Source organism: Anomaloglossus baeobatrachus, chromosome 5, assembly GCF_048569485.1.
Source record: "Anomaloglossus baeobatrachus isolate aAnoBae1 chromosome 5, aAnoBae1.hap1, whole genome shotgun sequence".
Taxonomy (NCBI): Eukaryota; Metazoa; Chordata; class Amphibia; order Anura; family Aromobatidae; genus Anomaloglossus; species Anomaloglossus baeobatrachus.
In genome coordinates, this window is record NC_134357.1 from 62669385 (window position 1) to 62693110 (window position 23726).

The window sequence follows — 23726 nt, forward strand, 5'->3', positions numbered from 1 at the left end:
AAACATACACATGTGTATGGCTCGCACCAAACCACATTAATGGCTATTTTAATGGAAATTCAATAAAGAGTGAATATTTTTATTTTACCAATTGGACTGGATGCTGGATCTGTTTTCGTGATAGCCCTTATATACAGTATTCCAGAACTCTGTACATAAGAGCCCAGGCCGCTCTGTGTAATATAAAAATCAGCTTTTATTATACACACCTGCTCCCCTGAGGCTTCAGGCTCCACAGGGTGTAGTACTTATCCTGGGTCCAAGGAAGGTCGGTACTGGTTCCACCAACATACACACACAGTTACAGTGGGTTGCCCTCCCCAATTGGGACCAAGCCAGGGTCAGGTCACAGAAGGGGGTTACCAGAGAGATTGGGTTTACAGGATGCCACCGCATCGGGGGCTCCCTATCCACTGGAGCTAGGACTCAGGGTCAGGAAGAGGCAACGACCAGGGGGAGTGAGGAGCACACAGTGGGAAAAGCAGGTTGACCTAGTGACAGTAGGGAACCGGCCGTGGTAGCGGCTGAGGGCAACAGCTTGGAACACACAACACAACTACAACTAAGGGAGAACATCTACAGACACAGAGCAGTTCTGTGGGCCAAGGCATTTCTACATGGTCGCTGGGGAGAAGCAGACGGCTGCTTCCACAGGACCGGCGCTGTTGGGGTACAGAACCCTAGGGCAAATATACTTCATGTTGTCTACCAATCCTGCAAGGGTCGCGGGAACGGCTAGAAAAGTCACCGGACCTGTCCCACCATTTCTAGAGCCAAGTAAGATCCGGGGTTGAGGTCTTCGACCAACCCCACAGTGCAACCGCGCTATCAGCATACAGGACGGGACACTTTACTGACACCGGGAACCCCAAGTGCTTCATGTCACGGGGATCCGATACTTAGCGCATCAAAGGAGGAAGGGCCCATAGGCTGACATATACCGGATCTGACCTTCCACGGCTTCGAGATCAGCTGGAGCCCATCGTGGTGGAGACCGGTACTCTGGGGGCAGCGCCTGAACTTTCAGTGAGTTAAAGACCTGGAACTGCAGCCCCTGTCTCTGCCTCTCCTTTACCGGTGCTGTTGCCCAGTGCTGTGGCGCCAATGGGGACTACTACCACCCCTGTTCTTCCTCCGTCATCCTCCCCTTGGTACCCCCACTCCACCTGTGGGGAGCGACACCATCCCAGCTGTGACCTTCACCATCAGCCCCGGAGAGCAGCACCCACAGCGGCGGCCCATCCCTGGCCGCGGACCACAGGTGGCGTCACAATCTAAAAAGACTTTCCTCATCGTCACTACCACCCCCATCCCCCATCCTTCTTCCTGTACTCTGCCTTCCCTCCCTTCTGTACGCCTTGGTGTCACGAAACCGGGCCAGGCCAGCCCATGATGACGCAGAGGATCTGCACTCCCGGCTCGGTGACAAATTGGGTAAAAAAACCCTTGACTCCAGGGTGCAGCACTTCATAAAATTGTCCTTGTCCATATATTTTGCATTGTGCATTTGAGGCCGTGCACCCTTATCCACCCATCTGTCCCAGACTGATTTTTAGGGTGCCCTCACATGAGCGTATAACTCGCATGAGTATCGGAACGCACCACCCGGCGCGGCTGGCTTCTCGGCAGACAGGAGCAGATCAGCTGCATGTATTTCTATTCGACTGACATGCCCCTGTCCGGAGACTTTTTTTCCATTTTTAAATAACTGATGTCTGCCGGATCCGTTTTTTTATCATTGGAGTCTATGGTAGACGTATCCATTAACAGATTGCTAGTTAGCCATCCGTAATTCTTTCATTTGTAATGGATATTTTTTTCTTACAGGATCCGTTACAAATGGAAGATAAATAGCAATCCGTTAATGGATCCATTCTCCTTAAGCCTGCTTTACACGTTGCAATTTCGCATACGATATCGTATGCGATTTGCAACGCCCCCATCATATGTGTGGCACATTGGTCTCGCAGCACCATCTTGTGACTATAACATCTGAGTAATGAGAAGTCAGAAGTTAAGTCATAAGCTCCCAATACATCTCTTTGAGAGCCAAAACAAGGCCAGAACAAAACCAGAATGAGGCCAGAACGAGACCAGAATGAGGCCAGACCAAGACTAGAATGAGGCCAGAAGGAAACCAGAAGGAGACCAGAAGGAGACCAGAACAAGACCATAACGAGACCAGAAAGAGGCCAGAACAAGACCAGAAAGAGGCCAGCATGAGGCTCTCAGAGATAAATTGAGCTGTGACCTCCGGCTCCATGAAACACTGGAGATGCCTGCAGGTCTCAAATCACCGGAGACCAACCGGTGCAGCGCGACTGAAGATGAAGGCACCATAAGGTGAGTACATGGCAGAGGTCAGAGAACTCAGATTTAAAGCACCACTCCAGCTATGCAATAAAAAGTGCTGGATTGGTGCTTTAATTTGGGCAATAATCAGTAAGAAAAATGATAGAGGAAAACATCAGTTGAAGTCTCGTGTTCCAAGGTGAAAATCCCATTTAAAATGCAATTAATTAGCTGAATATTATAACCTCTTGAAATCAAGGAGGCAGAGGATTGCAGATTTCTGCAGGCAGTCCAGGGAGCAGAACTACTGTAGATGATAATGATGGATGGTGTGTCAAGAAGGCAAGGAAATAACTGCAAGACAATGAATTAATGTTTGCTAAGGGAAAATTAAACTGTGATAAAGTAATTATGAGGTTTGTGATAATGGTGATGGTTTAGGGTAAAGTGATTATGCTGCTAGTTGCAAATTGGGCTTTCTATAGAAATTCAAGAAAACACACAAGATGATGCTTAGGAGATTTTGATAATATAACCAGGATCAGGGCTTGATGACCTATCTTAAGGTCAGGCCATCAATGTAAAAGTAGTGGACAACCACCAGTTCCGGACTAACTTTACACTACACTGACTTTCTAAAAAGTCAATGCAGAGTAAGCTGCTTGCATAACATTGTGAAGCTGAGGGAGCAGGAAGTATCACCTTATCTGCCTTATTCATTGTTGTATACATAGTGCTAATCAAAAGCTGTTGTATAAACAGTGTTTTCTTTTCTGAACCCAGTGATCATGTAATTGCCAAATGCAAGGTGGAAGAAGGAGCGGAAGCAGGAGGGAGCAGGAAGCCGGTTGTCAGACACAGCCAGACTCCATATAGAGAAGGCAGAGAGGGTTCATTACCATCTCTGTCTTAAGCTGGGGTCACACTAAACGACAGCGACAACGACGTCGCTGTTACGTCACCAAAATGGTGACGTAGCAGCGACCTTGTAAGTCGCTGTTATGATCGCTGCTTAGCTGTCAAACACAGCAGCCGAAGCAGCGATCATAACGACAGGCGTCGCTGTGCTGCAACATGTGCAGAGAGCAGGGAGCCGCGCACACTGAGCACTGGCTCCCTGCTCTCCTAGCTACAGTACACATCGGGTTAATTACACGATGTGTACTGTAGCTACATGTGCAGAGAGCAGGAGCCGGCGCTGGCAGCGTGAGAGCGGCGGAGGCTGGTAACGAAGGTAAATATCGGGTAACCACCTTGGTTACCCGATGTTTACCTTGGTTACAGCTTACCGCAGCTGCCAGACACCGGCTCCTGCTCCCTGCTCGCTTCATTTCGTCGCTCTCTCACTGTCACACACAGTGATGTGTGCGTCACAGCGGGAGAGCGACGACCAAAAAATGAAGCTGGACATTCAGCAATGAGCGGCGACCTCACAGCAGGGGCCAGCTCGTTGCTGGATGTCACACACAGCGACAGCGACGGGACATCGCTGCAACATCACAGAGAATGGTGACGTAGCAGCGACGTCGTTGTCGTTGTCGCTGTGTGTGACACCACCTTTACTCATTGTTGTATACACAGTGCTAAACAAAAGCGGTTGTATAAACAGTGTTTTTTTCTCTAAACCCAGTGATTGCCAAGTGCAAGGTGAAAGAAGGAGTGGCTGGGTCCTAAGAACCAGCTCTGCTATGCAGTCAAAAGGCTGAATTTGCAACGTAACTGGGGCTAAATCACCAGTACCAGTCACAGGGAAAATCAGCAATAAAAAAAGAATGTATTAATATATTAAAATGCCTTTTTTTCTGTTAAGCCCTTATGAGAGAGAACAGCACATGAAGTTAAAATAAATAAATAAATAAAAAAAAATAAAAAAAAAACCAAACACTACTCTGAGTCACTGTTCCTACCTCTGCCCCGGTAAAAAAAAATACATGTCCATTATATAAATATAATTTCTATAAAAAGAGACAATTTAAAATGCTTTGTTAGTGGCCCATTGTATTAAAAAAATTAAAATAAAATAAAAATCTGAAAAATAGACCATTAATTCTTATTTTTCTTCACATTTGTCTCTGACTTTGGCCAAAAAAAAGAAAGAAAGATAAAATTAAACTAAGAAAAACCAAAAAAAGCATGGTGAAAAAAATCTAGAAATAAAACAAACCTAAAAAAGATAAAATTAAACTCAATCATCTATTTAAGAAAGAAGCAGCGTTCTCAGTAAATCGATGCAACTTCCGAGACCCTGAACCTTTCTTCCAAATATTATCTATAACAAAATGTCAACTCTCCAATTAGGAATATGAATATGTCTATAATTTTATATAAATAGGTATCAAATGTAAATTAGGTAGATGTACAGTAATTACAGGGCTAGAGATAAAACAAATCAAGGTGTAAAAGACGAAAAAGTATAAGTGACCGCCGAAGTGAGCGGACAGTGATTAGAATGAATATTCCACTGATTTCTTCTCTTCTTCATGCCCAAACTATATAACTAACTATGGAAAATGTCTGCGGGGAAGACAATCCATACTTTGGCCAGCGTTCACATATAATATCACTTTTAATGTTAGTTCTGCCTACTCTAATTATGGAGTGGATTCTGCTTATTACAGCCTGCGCCGTTCCGCATCTGTTTCGGGGAGTGTGCGACTCTTTACATGTGCAGGATTCTATTTTATGGAGTAAATGATAATAACGTTGTGTAAGACAGAACTCCCGAGACACATTTCATTTCCTCCTGCAAGAACTTACAATTTAATCAGGGTTTCTTGATGGTAATAGAATGGGGGATATACTGATGGTCTCAGAATTGCATTTGTAAAGAGCTCCTTGTAAAAACATTAGACCGAGATGGGTTGCACCAGGTACATCTTAAATGAAGACAAATTTCTTCTACACAGGCAATTTCTCATGTACAAGACATTTCCTTTAACAACTCACTTTACATTATAATATTCAAGGAATGAGAAATGTGAAATATTTTTCTAAAATTTCTTCACTGCGGTATGCAAGTCCAAATAGATAGAGGGAAATTAATACTTATGCACGTACAGTTGAAACCAGAAGTTTACATACACTATCTATAAAGACACATATATGACCCGCCCCAAGGCTATGGGGTACTCTGTCCCGGGCCGTATATGTACGGGGATGCTGTGTCACGGGTGTGTAATGGCCGATGCCAGGTTCTGTGACCTTGGAGACGCTTGAAAAGGGGTTATTTGCAAGGGAGATTAGAGAGTTTATGTCATGACACCACTTGCGGGTTGCGGCTAGGTAGATGGAGCTGCCGCTGCACAGTCTATGGCCATTGGGGCTGGTGGTGATGGCAGCTTGGATGTTGCCCTCTCCGCAAGTAGCCCCAGGGGGTGAATGATGGAGCTCGGCGTGGAAAGAAGGGAGACCACACGATGGGAATGCAGTGCAACTGGTGTTTACTCCTAGCAGTGGTAATTCTGGTTCACTGAGGATGGCTGGTTTCGACCCCTGGTCCCTTTTGTCCCAGTGCCGGTGTGGTAACCTGGTGGCTTCTTTCCCCTGCACCTCTCACTGGTTGGAGGAACTCCGTGGCTTGGAGCATCTGGGGGTCCCCTCCTGTTTGTCTTTCAGTCTCTGGTCCGTATGGCAGGCAGTGTTAACCCTGTAGGGTCGTTGTTCTGTTCCGGTCCCTGGCTCTCTCATTACTGCTGGTGCCCCCGGATTCTTGGGTCAGCAAGGTCCTGGATGGTCCCCTCACTGTGCAGGTATTTATCAGGTAGCCTGAAGCATTTGCCTGACCTAGGGCCTTGTGCCCCGTCGGTGCTATGGTTCTAGGGGTACCGCGTCGTACCCTCCCTGGCAACCACTCTCCTTCACCAGCTAGGTCACTGCTACATGACCCCGTCTGAAGACAAGTCCGTTTCCTACAACTGTCACTACAGACTGAACCACTGACTTACTCCTCCCCCCCCGGTTGTCGTCTAGTGGACTGGATTGGCTCCACCCCTGGGTGGCCATTCATTGGGTCCCAACTAGGCAGACACCAATGATTGGGAGAGGGAAACTGGGGATGTTATGTGTATTGGTGGTCTTCCAGGTCCCTGGGGCTAGGCCCTGCATCTATGACAGGATGCAGTACCTTGTAGTGCCCTGATGGGTTCAGGGGTGCTACATATACATGGTTTTTCTTACTGACATGTTTTTCTCTTCCCAAGCTTTTGGCTGATTTATTTTGACTTTCCCATGATGCTACACAAGGAAGCAAGTTATTTCAGGTGTGCATGAAAATAAATCCACAGGTGTATCTCTAATTAACTCAGATGTTGCCAATAAACCTATCAGAAGCTTCCAAAGACATGACATCATCAAATGGGATGCCCCATATTGTTTAAAGGCATAGTACTCTTGGTGTATGTAAACTTTTGACTTTGCAGAAAGTAATAAAAATGCCTGAAAACTTTCTCTCTCTCTCATTATTCTGGCATTTGGCAAATATAAATAATTTTGGTTCTTAATTGACCTAAAATGGGAAATGTTTATTCTGATTTGATGTCAGTGTACCGCCCTGCGGTCTCGGCTGCAGAGCCGCTCGGATCCATACTCGCGTTCTACAGGTGGTGGCTCGAGCCTCTCACGGACCCGGGGGTCACGTCACTCTACAAGGGGGGTTGGCGTTACACACGGAGGATGCGGGTATTTGGTTTGGGGATGATCGTTCGTGACGCCACCCACGGGTTGTGGTGATGGTGGACACCACCGCTGCGGTGAAGGTATGGGGACTCCCGGGAGCGGTGTAGTGGCGCAGCTAGGTGTTGACCCCTCCGTGGATAGGGGATGTTGGTCCCGGGGCCTGGTTGTGCGAGGGCCAGGGTGCAGGGCGCAGGGCTGCGATGCGGCGCGGTGCCGGATGGCACTGGTGTACTCACGATTAAACCACACAGAGTCACTGGTAAACCAAACGAAGGTATGAACGGGGCCCGCAGCCGGCTGCAGCTTCCTAGTTGGGTTGGCAATGTCCGCCTTTCTCCTGCACCTGTGTTTGTAGTGTGACCACTGTGACTGGGCACTGGTAGTCCGCTCCCCGGCATGTATGTGTCGTAGGAGCCCCTGTTGCCCGCAGACGCTGGCCCTTGGATCTCTGGCCTCTGGCAGTGGCTACTATCCGGACGGGTTGGGCTGTTGCCTTAAAACGGGACTTTTGTGGGAATGAACCCCTGAGGTCCAGACCGCAATCAGTTAATCTGACTATGGTGGTTGCATATAGCCTAGTCGGGGTCTGAGTACCCTTCCTGGTGCTCCGGTATCCAGTTAGCTCCCCTGTTCGGTTCCGGTGGACCACTACCCTGTCCCGGTCCCTTACGGTTCCGCTGGTTGTATTCCCGATCTCCTGCAGGCGGCCACTGCCGCCTGCCTGACTGTTTGAACCGTCTGTCTGCACTGACTGTCTGAGCTAACTTGCTAGCTGTCTTCATGCCTCAGGCCAGCAGACTCCTCGGGGGCGTGTCTTTCCGCCTGCCTACGCCCACCTGGTGTGCCTGTCTAACATTGAGGGAAGCAATCAGATCTTTGTGGTTGACTGATAGTACCTTTCTAGTGTGGGGGTGTAGGTGGTGAGTGTTGTGACCTGTGACCCCTGAGGTCCAAGGCATCACATTCCCCCTTGGTTTAATGCAGACCGTCCACGTGCTGCCCGTCCACACCGGTTTTTATTTTTCTGAAAAGATAAATAACAAATGAAACAGTCAAAAGCATATTTTTGTTTCTCATTTCTTCCCTTGCGGGAGGCACATCACTTGAACCGTTGCAAACGGGAAAACATCTTTAATAACTTTACGGGAATGGGTCCATCCGCTTTCCCACCCAAGCAACCTGAACCTTGATGCTGCCCCTAAGAAACAGGCAGCACGCCTTTTCTCTAGTCCGGAAAATGGGAACTGGCCCAGGCCACCCAAGCGGGAACGGGTACGGTGATACGCACCCGGCAGTCCTTCAGAGGCCCCACGTCCAAGGGGACCCCTGACCCGGAGGATGGTCACCGGTCCTGGTGGTGACCGGACCCCAGCCTGCTCTGCTGCGGGTCCGTCCTCCAACCAGCCTCTCCGGGGACTGGCAATTGCGGGAAGGGGCAGTTGGGCACTATTTACAAGCCCAATAGTTTTTGGGTGGCTTGCAAGTTCTTAGCCTTGTCTTTGAGGATGGGAATGGGGACAACATCAGTCCCAACGGGGACGGGCACTTCAGCAGCCAACGGGCTACCACAAAATAAACTTTTGGTCCCAACGGGGACTGTCACTGTTGACAACGGGAGTCCGCTGCCTTACTTTAGATCTCCTTCTTCGTACTCCTCCTCCAGCTCCACATTGGGGCTATATAACAGGGGAGGGGACTGAGGCCTCCCAGGAACGCTGCGGCTCGCCCTCCTTCTGACATCAAGGGCGAACCAGCCCCTCTCCCCGCAGTGGCGGGTGCAGGTTACCAGCTCCCCGGCCTTCAGGTCATGATCCGGGTGGCCCAGGGGCAAGTGATGGTATACATCCCTCCTGGAGAAAAAGACTTCAGCCTCCAGGCCCGGTTCGTATATAAACCCCCATCCGCGCCGGGGGCAAAACCGCCGGACCTGGCCCTCGTAGGTCTGGCCCCGCACCCGGTATGTTGCATTCCGGAGGTTCTCTTTTTCCCGGATGGTGCGGGCTAGTACCGCGGCCTTCTCCTTTTCACGGGCCTTGATCTCCCGGCCCGTCTGGTTCAGCTGCCGCTCCCAGTATGGGGTTTCCGCACGCACCATCTGCGCGGCGGTCGGGCCCGTCAACGCTCCCCGATGCTGACTACAACCGGCACCATCTGTGTTGGGGAGCCTCACTGTGTCGCGGCCTGTCTTGCTGCCTTGCAGCCACAACCCTCCGCTGCCTCAGCTGAGGCCTGGAGCTTGGGAGCGGCCAGCCTCACCTTCCGGACCTCCTGCCGGTCAGCGTCCAGCATTCTTCAGGCCGGGCAGACTGCTGGGGCCTCTTCAGGCGTGGTCACTTCCGGGACCTGGGTTCCTCACGGGGAACGGGCACCTTCCACTGCAACGGGATCCGCGGGCCGCGTCTACAGGCCTGCCCTTGCGGGCAGGTACGGTGGTACCCGCTGCCGGTGTCGGAGGCAGCGGACCGATCAGTGGAGCAGCAGTGACCGGTACGGGCGGTGGGGGACGCAGCAGGGTGAGCTGGAGCAGACCGGGCCCCTCGGCAGCAGTAGCCGTTCCCTCTGGGACATAGGGACGTGGGTCGCTTACCCGCTCCTCCAACGCTGCCTCCACCTCACGTGCCCGCACGGCCGCAGCTACCTCCTCCATCTCATCCACCCATCCTTCCACCAGGAGCTGGACTTGGGTCTGCTGATGGCACCTCATCTGCGCTGTCCAGGCTTCCACCCACGCCGCTGTTCCGGGCGCGGGCTCCGGGGCTTCAGGCTTGCTGGACGGGGCGGACATGTTTCTTGCTCGGGATCCAGGATCAAGACGGGTGCAGAGTCCTGGTGTCCCTGCTTCTTATCCCTGATATCACATGAGGCCAGCTCCTCGCCCGCCCCCTTGTTTTTTCTACAGCACTTCTCTCTTTGGGGGCGGGGCTTCACTTTCGCGCCTTCACTGCTCGGGGAAGACGACTCGAGCGGGAAACTTTCGCACCCAAGATGGCGGATCTTCAGATTTTTCAGCGGGACGCCGCTGACGGGAACCACAAGGTGCACTTTTACTGGTAAGTAGACTGGTTCTATCCTGTTCGTGACGCCAGAAGAGTCGATGTGTACCGCCCCGCGGCCTCGGCTGCGGCCGCCGAGCCGCTCAGATCCGTGCTCGCGTTCTACGTGTGGTCGCTCGAGCTTCTCACGGACCCGGGGGTCACGTCGCTCTGCAAGGGGGGTTGGCGTTACACACGGGGGATGCGGGTATTTGGTTTGGGGATGATCGTTCGTGACACCACCCACGGGTTGTGGTGATGGAGCACACCACCGCTGCGGTGAAGGTACAGGGACTCCCGGGAGTGGTGTAGTGGCACAGCTAGGTGTTAACCCCTCCATGGGTAGGGGATGTTGGTCCCGGGGCCCGCTTGTGCAAGGGCCGGGGTGCAGGGCGCAGAGCTGCGATGCGGCACGGTGTCAGATAGCACTGGTGTACTCATGATTAAACCACACAGAGTCACTGGTAAACCAAACGAAGGTATGAACGGTTCCCGCAGCCGGCTGCAGCTTCCAAGTCGGGTTGACAATGTCCGCCTTTCTCCTGCACCTGTGTTTGTGTCGCAGGCGGAGGAGGGGACGCTGCGCTCTCCCACTGCTCGGGTCCGGCCGCTGCTGCGGCTGCCGCTGCTCGGTGGTGGCTCGAGCGGTGGGCCGGATCCCGGGGACTCGAGCGGCGCTCCTCGCCCGTGAGTGAAAAGGGATTGATTGTGGGGATTTATTGTTATTGTCCGTGACGCCACCCACGGTTGTGGTGATTTTGGTGACACCACCGCTGCTCTGGATGGGGAATCCCGGGAGCGGTGACAGGGAGCAGCTTTGTTGTTAGTTCTCCCCTCTGTGAGTAGGGGGTAGGTTGTCCCGGGGCCCGGTGATGGGGTAGGGATGGATGGCAGGCGGGTTACGGGGCCTGGGGAGGTGCAGGGGCAGCGCTGTGCCGCACAGCACGGTGGTACTCACTCAGCCCAATGATGAAGACACAGTTCTCGGTAAAACACTCGGCTGGATGGACGGGTCCCACAGACGGCTGCGATGTTGTTTCTCCCGGCCGGTTGATGGTGACTGCCTTTCCCTGCACCGGTGTACGGTTGTTGGTTCCGATGGGTTCCCACCGGTAACCCGCTCCCCAGCTTGGATATGGGCTGGAGGAGCCCCTTTTTGCCCGCACGCTCTGGCCCTAAGAAACAGTTGCCTTGGCGGTGGCGGTGTCTCTCTCTGCTGGTTGGACTGTTGCCTTCTGTCGGGACTTAGCTGTTTGGAAACCCAGGAGGTCCCCTTCACTAACGGATTCGGCAAATTCACGGCGACTCCTAGCCTTGCCGGGGTCCGCAAGCCCCTGCCAGATGGTGCTGACTTCTCTTCGTGTACCGGGCCGGTACCGCCGGGCCACCGCCCGTCCACGGTCCTCACGGTAACTCTGATAGGCCACTCCTGCAGACGGTCACCACCGTCTGCCAACCTTGCTGTCTCGCCCGGGCCACACACTCGGACGCTGTCAGTCAGTTGCTCCACTACTACACTTTCCTCCTTCCACTTTTACTGTCAAAACTAGACTGTCTGTTTTTCCCGCCTCCAGGACTGTGAACTCCTCGGTGGGCGGGACCAACCGCCTGGCCCACCCCCTGGTGTGATCATCAGCCCCTGGAGGAAGGCAACAAGGGTTTTTGTCTGACTTCGGTGTACCTGCTGGGAGTGTGGGGTGTGTAGGGTGTTGTGCTCTGTGGCCCCTGGCTTGTCCAGGGCGCCACATTTGTAGTGTGACCACTGTGGCTGGGCACTGGTAGCCCACTCCCCGGCGTGTATGTGTCATAGGAGCCCCTGTTGCCTTCAAATGGGACTTTGGTGGGAATGAACCCCTGAGGTCTAGACCGCAATCAGTTAATCTGACTATGGTGGTGGCATATAACCTTGTCGGGGTCTGAGTACCCTGCCTGGTGCTCCGGTATCCAGTTAGCTCCCCCCAGCAGGCCACTACCCTGTCCCGGTCCCTTATGGTTCCGCTGGTCGTATTCCCGGTCTCCTGCAGGCGGCCACTGCCGTCTGCCTGCCTGACTGTTTGAACCGCCTGTGTGCACTGACTGTCTGAACTAACTAACTAGCTGTCTTCCTGCCTCAGGCCAGCAGACTCCTCGGGGGGGGGTGTCTTTCCGCCTGACTCCACCTGGTATGCCTGTCTAACACTGAGGGAGGCAATCAGGTCTTTGTGGTTGACTGATGGTACCTTTCTAGTGTGGGGGTGTAGGTGGTGAGTGTTGTGACCTGTGACCCCTGGGGTCCAGGGCGTCACATCAGATAGTGAGAAAAACCTGCAAATGTGTCTATTTAGATAGTGTATGTAAACTTCTGGTTTCAACTGTATATGTCTATGGTTAAGATATAATAAAAACCGTTAAAAGCATTTAGAAAATATTTTTTTAAGACCGAAAAAATAATCGGCTTTAGTTTTTTGGCAGAAAAACCACCATATCTGCCTACTGGTTGTGTTTGTCTAAAAATTGTGAGCTGAATAGTTTTGAACCGCAGTATTAGACACAATTCATGACCTTATTTCCAATATTTGACCACCCTATTAACAATCATGCACATGGCTATATACAAAAACATCAAAATATAAAAATTCATATGTCCTTACTGAACCTTCTCGAGTCTAAAATTGTATATTTGAGGCATGTATACACTAAATATCTGTGAAAAAAATCTAATCTACCTACCATATTTAGGAGTTATTCTCTCTTAGTATTCTAAGGGGGGGAAGTTTCTTCTTGTGGAGAGTGCCAAGTGCATAAGGAGACTTATAGGCCATGCAATGTTCCTCTGGCAGATTAAATATACAAAACGTACTCCTCAGAGAACAAAGAAAAGTAGAACTCTTGTGACACCCTCTGTGTGTAGCAATCCTAGTCATTATAGACCCTTCAAAGAGCTTTGCCACATGACTTAGTATAAGAAGCCAAACCAGAAACTTTATTTGTAGACGTATGTTTTGGGTTGTTTTCTCCTCATCAGTGTAAAGCCGGAGATCTAATTTTGCTGGATGAGAGGTTTCTCACAGAGGGAATTGGGAGGAATGATTCTCCTTGTGGAGAGTGATAAGCCATCTGGTTTGGCTTCTTATCCCAAGTCATGTGGCAAGGCAAGGGTCACTATTTACTTTTACAATTGCTACCTCAATAGGTGGCGCTAGAGTTCCAATTGTCTTGCTATCCGATGAGGCTATTTGCATATTTAAATTCCCATGGGGGCATTGCACGGGAGAGGCCTCTCACTTAGTCAGATCAGATCTCTTGCTTTGCACTGATGAGGGGAAAATACCCTGAGAAACACGTTTGTAAATTGAGTTTCTGGCTTGGTGCATTTTATCTAGTTGATATTGACTTTTAGGATTGCTACTTCTAATAGGTGGTGCTATCTCTGAAGAGGCTATTTGCTGATCTTCTGTAGAAGCAGTATATGTTCTCACAAAGGCACCATATTTTAGCACATGTAAGGCCTATGGATACGTATCATAGCCCAATAGTGTACTCTTTGAAATGTGACGCCCTGGGCAAGCCAGGGGTCACAGGTCATAACACCACCACACCCTACACCCCAGTTAGGAACATCTAAGCTAACCAAAAATCCTTGTTGCCTTCCTCCAGGAGCTGGTGTTCACACCAGGGGGTGGGCCAGGCGGTTGGCTCCGCCCACCGAGGAGTTCACAGCTCTGGAGGCGGGAAAACCAGGCAGTCAGCTCAGGGAAGAGCTAGAGAACAGTTAAGGAAGTGAAAGTAGAAGGAAGTGAAGTAGTAGTGGAGCTAAGGAGAAAAGCTAAAGTGACAGTTTGTAAAGCCTGAAGTTGGTCCGGGTGTGTGCCCCGGACTGAGAGACAGCAAGGTCAGCAGACGGCGGTGATTGTCCGCAGGGGTGACTGCTCGGAGGTTGCTGGAAGGACCGCGGACGGGTGGTGACCCGGCGGTCTGGAGCAGTGTACAAGGAACAGTCAGCACCAGGGCAGGGGCCTTTCGGATCCCGGCAAGGCTAGGAGTCACCATAATTTGCCAAATCTGTCAGTGAAGGGGACGACTGTCTCCCAACAACCAAGTCCCGATAGAAGGCAACAGTCCAACCATAACAGAGAGACACCGCCACCGCCAGGGCACCAGTTTCTCAGGGCCAGCGCCTGCGGGCAAAGTAGGGCTCCTCCGGCCCATATCCAAGCCGGGGAGCGGGTTACCGGTGGGAACCCATCGCAACCATCAATATCTTAGGTGCAGGAAAAGGGACCGTCACCGTCAACTACTGGGGAAAAGCAAGTGCAGCAGTCCGTGGGAACCGTCTTTCCAGCCGTGTGTTTTACCGAGAACTGTGTCATCGTCTCAGGCTGAGTGAGTACCACAGTGCCGCAAGGCACAGCGCTGCCCCCGCGTCCCTGCGCCTACCAAGCCCTGCATCTCCCACCTCATCACTGGGTCCCGGGATCACCAACCCCTACCCACGGAGGGGCAACACAACAACTTGCTGCTCCATACCATCATTCCCGGGATCCCCATACAGAGCAGCGGTGGTGTCAACAAATCACCACAAACGTGGGTGGCATCACGGACAATAAACTATATCCCAAAACCCAATCCCCTTTCACTCACGGGCGAGGAGCGCCGCTAGAGTCCCCGGGATCCGGCCCATCGCTTGAGCCACCGAGCAGCAGCAGGCCGCGGCGGCCGCGGCAGCCGGACCCGAGCAGTGGGAGAGCTCGGCGTCCCCTCCTCCACCCGCGACAGAAACACCAAATAGGTCAGTCATAAATGGCATTGCTGCGTACAAGGGTCCATACTTCACACTTTAATTTTACGTGTTGTGCCATGCAGTACTCTATGATCTTTTGAGTAGCTACCATCTCTGAATTACAAATAACTGGTACTGATCAATGTTCCTACTTACTGTGTATATAGAATTTACCAATCTGATGCTGCTTGATGTGAATTAATATGACCCAGTATTATATCTTACCGGAGAGCCTGTCCATCCAAGAAGTGCAAAGGCGTACTGTTCCTGTGGAGTAATTACTAGGTCAACCCGCACGGCCTTCCAGTCTCTACGATCAGCTTCTTCTGGCTTTGTCCAGCCTTCATCTTTTGTTTTTTCACCCTCAATTTCTTTTTTCAAAAGTTTCAGTATTAAAAAGCTCTTCTGATAATGATCGAGGTTATCCACACACCGGCTGGGCCGCTTTGTGTCATCAAATGTTGATTCAATTATATCATGAAAAAGAAGGCGACCCTTTGAATGAAATTAATTTGTAGAATTATGTTTACGGCTGGACAGGTAAGGCTGAATAAAAAGTGAGATTGCATCTTTACTTGCCTCTGTATATGCACAAAGCCTTCCAATTTGTAAGACAACTTAGTACCTGTGACCGTGATCAGAACTGTCATGCTGCACTGTCCTATCTCTTCCATTGCTCAGTATCTTCTCCACAGCTGCCACTGTCCTACTGTTTTGCATTGCTCTGCTGTGTATTGCACATGCACATTTTTAAAGGCCAGTAATGCCAACTACTAATTGCATCAACCAATGTTCTGTTGCCTTTGGTTTGATTAAGAACCTTCCCCAGTACTCTGTGTCTAATCAATAAGGTCAATTAGTGTCCTGCTTTCTGAAATCTCAGTTAAAGCTCTGGAGGTTGTAACCTGGGGATTCCCTGTGAAAAATTCCAAGCACCTTGGCGTAGCTAAAATCCGATCGTCCCCGGTGAAAAATTTAGACCTGAGCCCCTCAACTGCTTGTTGGTCAAATATATGGGCCATTGTAGTGATCTTGATCCTATAAAGACATACCTGTGCTGGCCCCCATCCAGGGCTCCTTCCTGTAATAATGGACCCCAACCTAGCCCTCTTTATTAAATAGTTTCCCCATCCTGTGCCCTTTCCTGTTGTAATGTTCGTCATCATAGGCCCCTTTATTTCATAATATCCCCTTTCTGGTATAATGTCCCCCATCGTGGGTTTCTTCTTATAATAATGTCCCCCATCATGGGCCCATCCTGAATAATGTCCCCCATCCTGGGCTCTATTTAATAATGTCCCTCATCCTGATCCCCTTCCTATAATAAAGTTCCCTAATCCTAGCCCCTTCCTGTAATAATGTTCCCTATTCTGGTCCCTTTCTATAATAATGTCCTCCATCCTGGTTTCTTTATTTAATAATGCCCCCAATCCTGAGCCCTTTATTTAATAAAGTCCCCCATCCTGGACCACATCCAGTATCAATGTCTCCCATTCTGTCCCTTTCCTATAATAATGTCTTTCATCCTGATCCATTTATTTAATAATGTCTCCCATCCTGGGCACCTTCCTGTAAAAATATCTACAATCCTAGTTCCTTTCTGTAATAATGTAGTCATCCTGGGCCCCTTCCTATTATCATGTCTCCCATCCTGGGCCCCTCTTATAAAAATGTCCCCCATTCTGGGCCCCTTCCTGCTATAATGTTTCCAATTCTGGGCCCCATCTTATAACAATGTCCTCTATCCTGGGCCCCTTCCTGTTATATTGCCCTCCATCCCGACCCCATTCTATAATGTCCTCCATCCTGGTATAATGTTCGCCATCCTGGAACCCTTACAGTAATAATGTCCTCCAGTCTTCTGCAACACAATGAAAAAAAAACAAACAATTATTTTAACCTCTTCCTGCTTAAAACTATGTATGTCGTCCTCTGTTATAGCCGGGGCAGAAGCCGGAAACTGACTTTGGCACACATGCCACGGGCAATGAGACATCAGCTGCAGCCTCTGTTTGACTTGTCGCATGTATTGCAGTGCAGAGACCCAGCTGGTCTCTGCAATACTTTTCTTCTGAATGTGCATCCAAGGATACATATAAGGGTAGGATTCTACTTACGAGAAACTCGAGTGTATCTCGCATCACATCTCCTGGGACAGCCTGCCTCTCTCCCAACAGGAGCTGGTCAGCTGCATCTATTTCTATGCAGCTGAGACGCTCCCGTCGGGAAAGAGGCAGGCCGTCCCGAGATACGCTCGAGTCTCTCGTAAGTGGAATCCTACCCTAAAGGTGAAATTGGTGTTATCATGGGAGTGCCCCATCACTCCAAAGACATACTGATAAGGAATTGAGATTGTGAGCCCCAATGGAGACAACGTTGATAATCTCTGTAAATCATTGTGGCATTATTGGCGCTATATAAGTGAGTTGAATAAATAAGAGATATGATATTTTTTGTGCACTCAGTGGAATGTCTCACCTGATTTTTTAGGACATTAATGGTGTTGTGCAAGATATTTTTTTCGACTCCACTTCTTGGACATGTAATTAAGAGATCTACATCGTGTCCAACAACTTTACCCCTGTGGATTGAAGGAAAAATATTTCTTGGTCACAGATTGTCATACCTTCATTACATTTCATCGTATCGTGAGCATTTTCCCATCATTGTCATGCATAACAAAATAAATTAAGAACATATCAATAGGAAAAGAATCCACATTTGCTAAAGACATCTTATATCCTTCTTGTTCCTGCACCGTGTACCCCTTGTTCTGGATGTGTAATATCCTGAATCACCAGGATCTAATGTAATGATATGAATGGACTTCTAAATAGTGATGGACATGAACCACTTAGGGGTACTTTGCACACTACGACATCGCAGGTGCGATGTCGGTGGGGTCAAATTGAAAGTGACGCACATCCATCATCGCAGGCGACATCGTAGTGTGTAAAGCCTAGATGATACGATTAACGAGCGCAAAAGCGTCGTAATCGTATCATCGGTGTAGCGTCGGCGTAATCCATAATTACGCTGACGTGATGGTCCGATGTTGTTCCTCGCTCCAGCAGCAGCACACATCGCTGTGGGTGAAGCCGCAGGAGTGAGGAACATCTCCTACCGGCGTCACCGCGGCTCCCGTAGGATATGCGGAAGGGAGAAGGTGGGCGGGATGTTTACATCCTGCTCATCTCCGCAACTCCGCTCCTATTGGCCGCCTGCCGTGTGACGTCGCAGTGACGCCGTACGACCCGTCCCCTTAACAAGGAGGCGGGTCGCCGGCCAAAGCGACGTCCCAGGACAGGTGAGTCCATATGAAGCTGCTGTAGCGATTATGTTTGCTACGGCTGCTATCACAAGGATACCGCTGCTGCGACGGGGGTGGGGACTATCGCGCTCGGTATCGCAGCATCGGCTTGCGATGTCGCAGCATGCAAAGTACCCCTTAGTGTGTAACTGTACCTTATGGTGGACTAAATTTACCCCCAGCCCAAAGGAAGGTTAATATTGAAGGTATTGATGCTGTGCAGTCTACAAATGTTGGGTGATAGCAAATAGTAGTTCCCCAAAAATGGAATAAAACAATGGGCTGAATTTGGTTAGCTCACCCTACACTCCCGCCATGATTAAAGTGCACCAATTACCAGGATTTTCCTACATAACCTAAAGCCTGTGCTATACTGCTATCATGCTGATTCTACTGTATATATACTTTTGTCAGCTAGGATGTATAGGTTTTGAAACACAAGCAAGTAAAGTTTGTAAAATGAGAAGTTTTTTGACAACAGCTGCAAATCAGCTGATAGCTGGGTTGGGTGTTGATAGTGATTCCCGCCCCCCTGCCTGTTGTTCCTCCCCCTATCTGATTTATGGTAATTCTATTATAGAATCGTTTTTCTAAGTGACTAGAAGGACCTGTGCTGATGTCATATCCATGTGACCAAAAGGGGCGGGGCCTCAGCCAACATAGCTGATACCAAGAAGCAATATTTTTCTGTCGGCTGAGGCCCCATAAACACAACTTTTTTTGTCCTTTTTAAATAGTTTATTTTTTGCTAGATTCATTTGGAGTCAATGGAAAACAGATCTGGTAACAAATTTGGTATTTAGCCATCTGTTTTTCTGTTATTTGTAAAGGATCTGCTTTTTGCATACTGGATCAGTTTCAAATGGAAGACAAATAGTGATCTGTTAATGGATCCATTTTCCATAGACTCCAATGTTAGAAAAAATGGATCCAGCTAAAATCAATTATATAAAAACAGTCAAAATTGCACAACTTTTTTGCCAACATATTGCTGCTGGTCCTGGATTCATTCTAACAGATGATTACTAGACATGTAATCATAGCCTTAAAAGTATATTAATTAGTTGTAAATAATTAGTATATTGTGTTTGACAGTTTTACTCCTACACAATTTTTGTTTCTTGCATCGAAGCTGAGTCACATAAAACAGATTGAGAAATAAGTGATAGTCACTCAAAATATAGATAAAATAAAAAAACAAACTCAAATAATCTCCTCATCCTGCGGAGACAGGTGGTTGGACATGCCCACCGAGGAGTTCAGAGAGCCTGAGGCAGGAAAAACACAGACAGTTCAAAGTCAGTGAGTTCAAGTGCAGTTGAGTGGAGGAGGTCAGGCCTATAGGACAGGCCTGTGACAGACTGACAGGTGCCAGGGTTGGAGCCCAGGACACTTCTGGCTAGGAGGCATACGGAGGGAGGCCTCTGCCTGCAGGAGCCAAGAAGACGGCTCGGTGGAACCGTGGTGGACCGGGACAGGGTAGTTTCATTCCAATAGTGAGTACACCAGTGCCCTCCGGCTGCCCATTTCCCTCCACCGCCAAAACACGCCCAACAGGTCCCGGGGCCACCATCCCTGCCCACGGAGGGATTCACAACTTGCTCCATACCATCTTCCCCGGGTGCCCCGTAACTGCAGCGGTGGTGTCCACCTTCACCACATCCCGTGGGTGGCGTCACGAACTTAAACCACGGCTCCAGCCATAAACCTACGTCCCCAAACCACCAAACCCCTTTTTGGTCGGAGGGACCGCAGGACCCCCGGGTCCGGAGACCCTCGAGCCACCTACTGAAGGTCCGGACCCGAGCGTCTCGGTAGCAGCCGAGCATGGGGCGGCATAAGAGCATTCGGGAAGAACCGAGGCGAAACACCAGAATTGGCGCATCTAAAGTGATGTTTGTTGCGCTGCCATCCCTGCAGGGTTGCTGACTTCCTCACCTCCCCAGCTGGGTTGCATCCTTTCCCCCTGCCCTGCAGCCATCCATGTGTATTCTTGCTCCTTCCCTATCACGGGACCTGTGCACACCGTGAAGGTCCCCCGGGAATGTGCTTAGAATGCACGTGTGCACACCTACCCTCCTCTTAAAGGACTAGTGTGCCATTTCCCGGAAATGCTTCTCAACCTATGACTGAAAGTCACTAAGTATTTAGGGCACCCTCACATTAGGGGAGGTGGCTGCGCAGCGCTATTAGTCAGTCAGTCTTCCCATCTGCTAGCTAGTTGTCAGGTCCCTTACTCCTGCTCTGTTACCATCACTTGTACCTGTCTGCCCTCCTATACTTACCTGTACATGTGTCTGCCTTCCCATACCTACCTGTCCCTGCCATGCCCACCATACCGGTATTTACCTGCTAGCCTGTATGCCTCAGCCATCCCACCTGCACCTGCCTGCTCCTGTGCCCATACCCGAGTCTGTCCCTTGTCCTGGGGTCAGCTGCCATAGTCACAGTCACTGCCCTAGGAGTGGTACCTGGCATCTGCATCGTGGCGGGCACTTAAATAAGCCCCTTTCACTAAAGTGTAATTCCGCATTTCCCATGTGGTCCAGTTGGTCCACTCCTCCTTGCCGCCTCAATAACACCTGCAGTGAGGGTTATAATGCGCCATTTATGTGGAAGCTGAGGGCTGTTAGTTGTAGGCTGGAAAGAACCCAATAACTATGGAACTTCTCAGCCTGATAATACTAGCCTCCAGCTGTCTGCTTTATCTTTGCTGGTCATCAAAAATGGGAGTGTGTCGCCCTGGGCAAGCCAGGGGTCACGGGTCACAGCACCACCACACCCCACACTCCAGGTAGGCACATCACAGCTAACCAAAAATCCTTGTTGCCTTACTCCAGAGGCTGATGATTCACACCAGGGGGTGGGCCAGGCGGTTGGCTCCGCCCACCAAGGAGATCACAGTTCTGGAGGCGGGAAAAACCAGGCAGTCCAGTGAGGGACAGGGAGCAGTCAGCTCAGGGACGAGCTTGAGTAAACAGAGAGTAGCCCGGGAAGGGCAAGAGTGAAGTCTAGCTGAGGGCTAGAAAGGAGTAAACAACTAAGTGAAAGTGGAAAAGGAGGAAAGCAAGAAGTGGTGACAGAGCAGAGAGTGTGCAAAGCCTGAAGGGTCCAGCTTTGTGGAGGGCCCGAACAGCAAGGTCAGCGACGGCGGTGACTGTCTGGAGGGGGACCATTTGGAAGTTCCTGGAAGGACCCCGTTGGCTGTGTGCCCGGTGGTCTGGAGCAGTGTTCCGAAGGACAGTCAGCACCAGGGCAGGGGCCTCTCGGACCCCGGCAAGGCTAGGAGTCGCCAAATTTGCCGAATCCGTCAGTGAAGGGGACGTAGATCCCCCAGCAACCAAGTCCCGATTGACGGCAACAGCCCAACCTGAAGCAGAGAGACACCGCCACCGCCAAGGCACCAGTTTCTCAGGGCCAGCACCTGCGGGCAAAGGGTAGAGCTCCTCCGGCCCAGATTGCAGCCGGGGAGCGGGTAACCGGAGGGAATCCACCGCTACCATCAGTCAAACTTAGGTGCAAGGAAGAGGGACATCACCGTCACCTACCGGGAGTGCAGGTGCAGCCGTCTGTGGGACCGTCCTACCAGCCGTTTGGTTTATCGTATAAACTGTGTCCGTGTCTCAGGCTGAGTGAGTACCACAGTGCCGCAAGGCACAGCGCTGCCCCCGCGTCCCTGCGTCACCAGGCCCCGCACCTCACAAACCATCACCGGGCCCCGGGATCACCAACCCCTGCCCACGGAGGGGCAACACAACACCTGGCTGCTCCGCATCACCATCCCCGGGATCCCTGCATTGAGCAGCGGTGGTGAAATCACCACAACCATGGGTGGCGTCACGAACTATAACAATCCCCGCACCCAACAAACCCCTTTCACTCACGGGCGAGGGGTGTCGCTCGAGGAACCCCGGGATCCGGCCCACAGCTCGAGCCACCACTGAGCAGCTGCCGGACCCGAGCAGAAGGGGTGAGCGTAGTGGGCCGACACCCTCCTCCCCGCCCGCGACAACTTGGCGTCACGAACAGGATCTTACTGCTCTGCCGTCTGGTAGAGGTGCGCCTTGTTACCGCCGGGGGTATCCGGCAGAAAAATTTCAGAAGCCGCCATCTTTGGCGCGAAGAGTTCCCGCTCGAGCGTCTTCTCGAGCAGTAGAGGCGCGAAGGCCAAAACCCCGCCCCGATAGAGGAGGGGCCGGAAAGAGCTAAGGGGGACAAAAACAAGATGTCTGCGCCCGACGGAGCCGCTGGAGGAGCGGTGGTCGCAGCCGCAGCGGCACCTGCGGATGGGAATGGGCCTGCCCAAGCCCCGGTTGTACCGGCGGGAGGTGCCGCGACCCCCGCGCTCGCTCAGGTCATGCCGTTTTCCTTGCCCTATGCACCCGGAGCTGCCTGGCTACCGCAGTATGATGGGAAACCGGATGCCCTACAGGCCTTCCGGAAAAAGCTTAACCCGTTGCTGGAGCTGTACCCCCTGACTGATAAGCAACGAGCGGCGATAGTGCTAGGCCAGCTAACCGGTGCGGCGGAGCAGGAAGCGGAGACCTGGGCCGAGGGGGACCGGCTCTCTGTAGCCACCATCTTTGAGAAGCTACAGACTGCCTTCGAGACCCGGACTGAAGCTGAGCTGAGGATGCAGTTTTACCAGTGCCGGCAACGAGCCAGGGATAGCATTCGGGACTATGCTCTACGTCTGCAGACCGCCCTCCGCACGCTGAAGCGGGTGAACTCTATTAATGAGGCGGATAGCAACAAGATGCTGGTGGAGCAATTTGCGCAGGGGATGAGGTCCCCTGAGGATCGTAAACAACTCCGGCTGTGGGCCCTGGAGCACCCTGGTGTGGACTTTGCTGTGTTAAAAGAGCGGGCTATCAAAGCACTCCAGCCCCCGGCTGCTGAGGTTCTGGAGCCCGTCCCGTGGCCCGTCGAGACGGCTCCTGTTGTGGCGGCCTCAGCCAAACCAACCTCTGTAATGCCTGCAGCCCCAAGCAGCACAGTCGAAGAGTTGGCAGCCCAGGTCCGTCGCATGGACGGAGACCTTGCCAAAATCCTTGCTGCACTGCAACCTTTGACCAGATCTCAGCCTCCAGCGCAGATACAGCTTGCTGACAGTCCCGAGGATGTTCCCTGAATGCAGCAGAGAAGTGCTAACAACCCGCGGAGCAGACCTCCAATCTGCTACAAGTGCCGTAAGCCGGGCCATTACTACCGACAGTGCCCGTTAAACGAGCAACCCCTGGGGCCCCGGGCCAATCCTCAGGAGTAGAACATCGTGGCTCCCCGGACTGGCGAGACCGATATATCGGGGCCCGCCCTATCATCCCCGTGGCTGTGGACGGCATACCAGTGATGGCTCTCTTGGACACTGGATCACAGGTAACTACTATACCGTACAAGTTGTACCAGCGGTATTGGGCCGTAGACGAGCTGGCGCCCCCCAGACAATAGCATAACGTTGATAGCCGCTAATGGACTTCCATTGACCCAGGTGGGGTATAAACAAGTGGCTATGACAGTGGGGCAAGCTGAACTACAACACCAGGGTATGATTGTGATCATGAATGAACCCAGTGATCATAACCCGAAGATAGTGCTGGGAACCAATGTGATGGAACACTGCATGGCTGATGTGTTGACCCTATTGCAACAGCTGGCCGCC

At 51.2% G+C, this 23726-nt stretch overlaps 1 protein-coding gene across 1 annotated transcript in view; it reads right to left on the reverse strand.

The window, feature by feature from the left end:
• The window catches only part of DNTT (DNA nucleotidylexotransferase), a 599319-nt gene that overhangs the window by 152835 nt on the left and 422758 nt on the right, over positions 1–23726 (reverse strand). The window contains exons 8-9 of the mRNA XM_075352281.1: positions 17236–17338; positions 14983–15252 (exon numbers count right to left, since the gene is read on the reverse strand). Coding sequence (XP_075208396.1) covers positions 14983–15252; positions 17236–17338 — 373 coding nt within the window. The remainder of the gene's footprint in view (positions 1–14982; positions 15253–17235; positions 17339–23726) is intronic.